This window comes from Bactrocera latifrons, unplaced genomic scaffold (assembly GCF_001853355.1).
Source record: "Bactrocera latifrons isolate USDA-ARS-PBARC rearing strain unplaced genomic scaffold, ASM185335v1 scaffold_300, whole genome shotgun sequence".
Lineage (NCBI taxonomy): Eukaryota > Metazoa > Arthropoda > Insecta > Diptera > Tephritidae > Bactrocera > Bactrocera latifrons.
The window spans coordinates 249,964-250,999 of record NW_017536631.1 but is presented as its reverse complement, the minus strand read 5'-3'; the positions used below and the strand labels follow the sequence as shown (position 1 = coordinate 250,999).

At 32.9% G+C, this 1,036-nt stretch overlaps 1 protein-coding gene across 1 annotated transcript in view; it reads left to right on the top strand.

Moving 5' to 3' along the window:
- LOC108970566 (solute carrier family 12 member 6) overlaps positions 1-1,036 on the top strand; it is a gene marked incomplete at its 5' end in the record, with an annotated part of 10,202 nt that overhangs the window by 3,281 nt on the left and 5,885 nt on the right. Inside the window, 2 exon segments of the mRNA XM_018936025.1 lie at positions 1-77; positions 158-410. Coding sequence (XP_018791570.1) covers positions 1-77; positions 158-410 — 330 coding nt within the window.

Here is a 1,036-nt window from a genome sequence, read left to right as displayed (position 1 = left end):
GGTTTCTTCTAAACGAGGCGAACCTACAAGAGCCTTGCTTTTAACAATTGTTATATGTCAGTGCGGCATATTATTGGGTATGTGACTGMAAAAATTTAATTTAGAAGTGTTTTAGGATTAACTATATAGTAATTTCTATAAAATATATCTTTTTCAGGTAACGTTGATCTACTGGCACCTTTATTATCTATGTTTTTCCTTATGTGTTACGGATTTGTGAATCTTGCTTGCGCTGTACAAACTTTGTTGCGAACACCAAACTGGAGGCCACGATTCAAATTTTATCACTGGGGATTGTCATTAGTTGGTTTGACTTTGTGCATATCAATAATGTTTATGACATCTTGGTACTTTGCCTTGATTGCGATGGGAATGGCAATAGTTATATATAAATATATTGAATATCGTGGGTAAGTAATGTTCACACTTATGTACGTGTATCAGTACATGCTTCTTATACTCTCGATCCATGTAGCAATATTTTTTTGATCTAATGGTTGTTTCTATCTTTAATCGAATTAACATATACACGTAAATGATCAGGATAACGAGTCGACTTAAAATTCGAGTGACTGTATATCCGTCCGTATTTAAATGAAATTTCGTACTTGAAACCTTAAGAAAATATGTATTGTTTATGGGCAGAACCTGACCAATGTCACAACCAGAAATGCCGTTAAATGAAAATCTATAAAATGCCACAACTAAGGGGATAATATTTTCGGCATCTCCTACGAAAGTAGGAAGTCGGATAATATAACAATTATGTCCATTACCCAAATAAAAGTTATGTTGAATATTTCTAAAAGTGGGATAACTTATTAAATAAATATCCTACATGATACAGAAGGGTCCCATAGGAGCTGGATATCTCAGAATCTAAATCAATAATCGGATGGAGCTCTGAAAATAAAACATTTGCACAAAAATTGTCGAAATCGGACAGTTATTTTTCAAGACCAAAGAAACCGATATTTGAGATATGTATATTTTTGAAATATGGAGGTCATATTTTTCTGATAGTAGGGTGATCTTT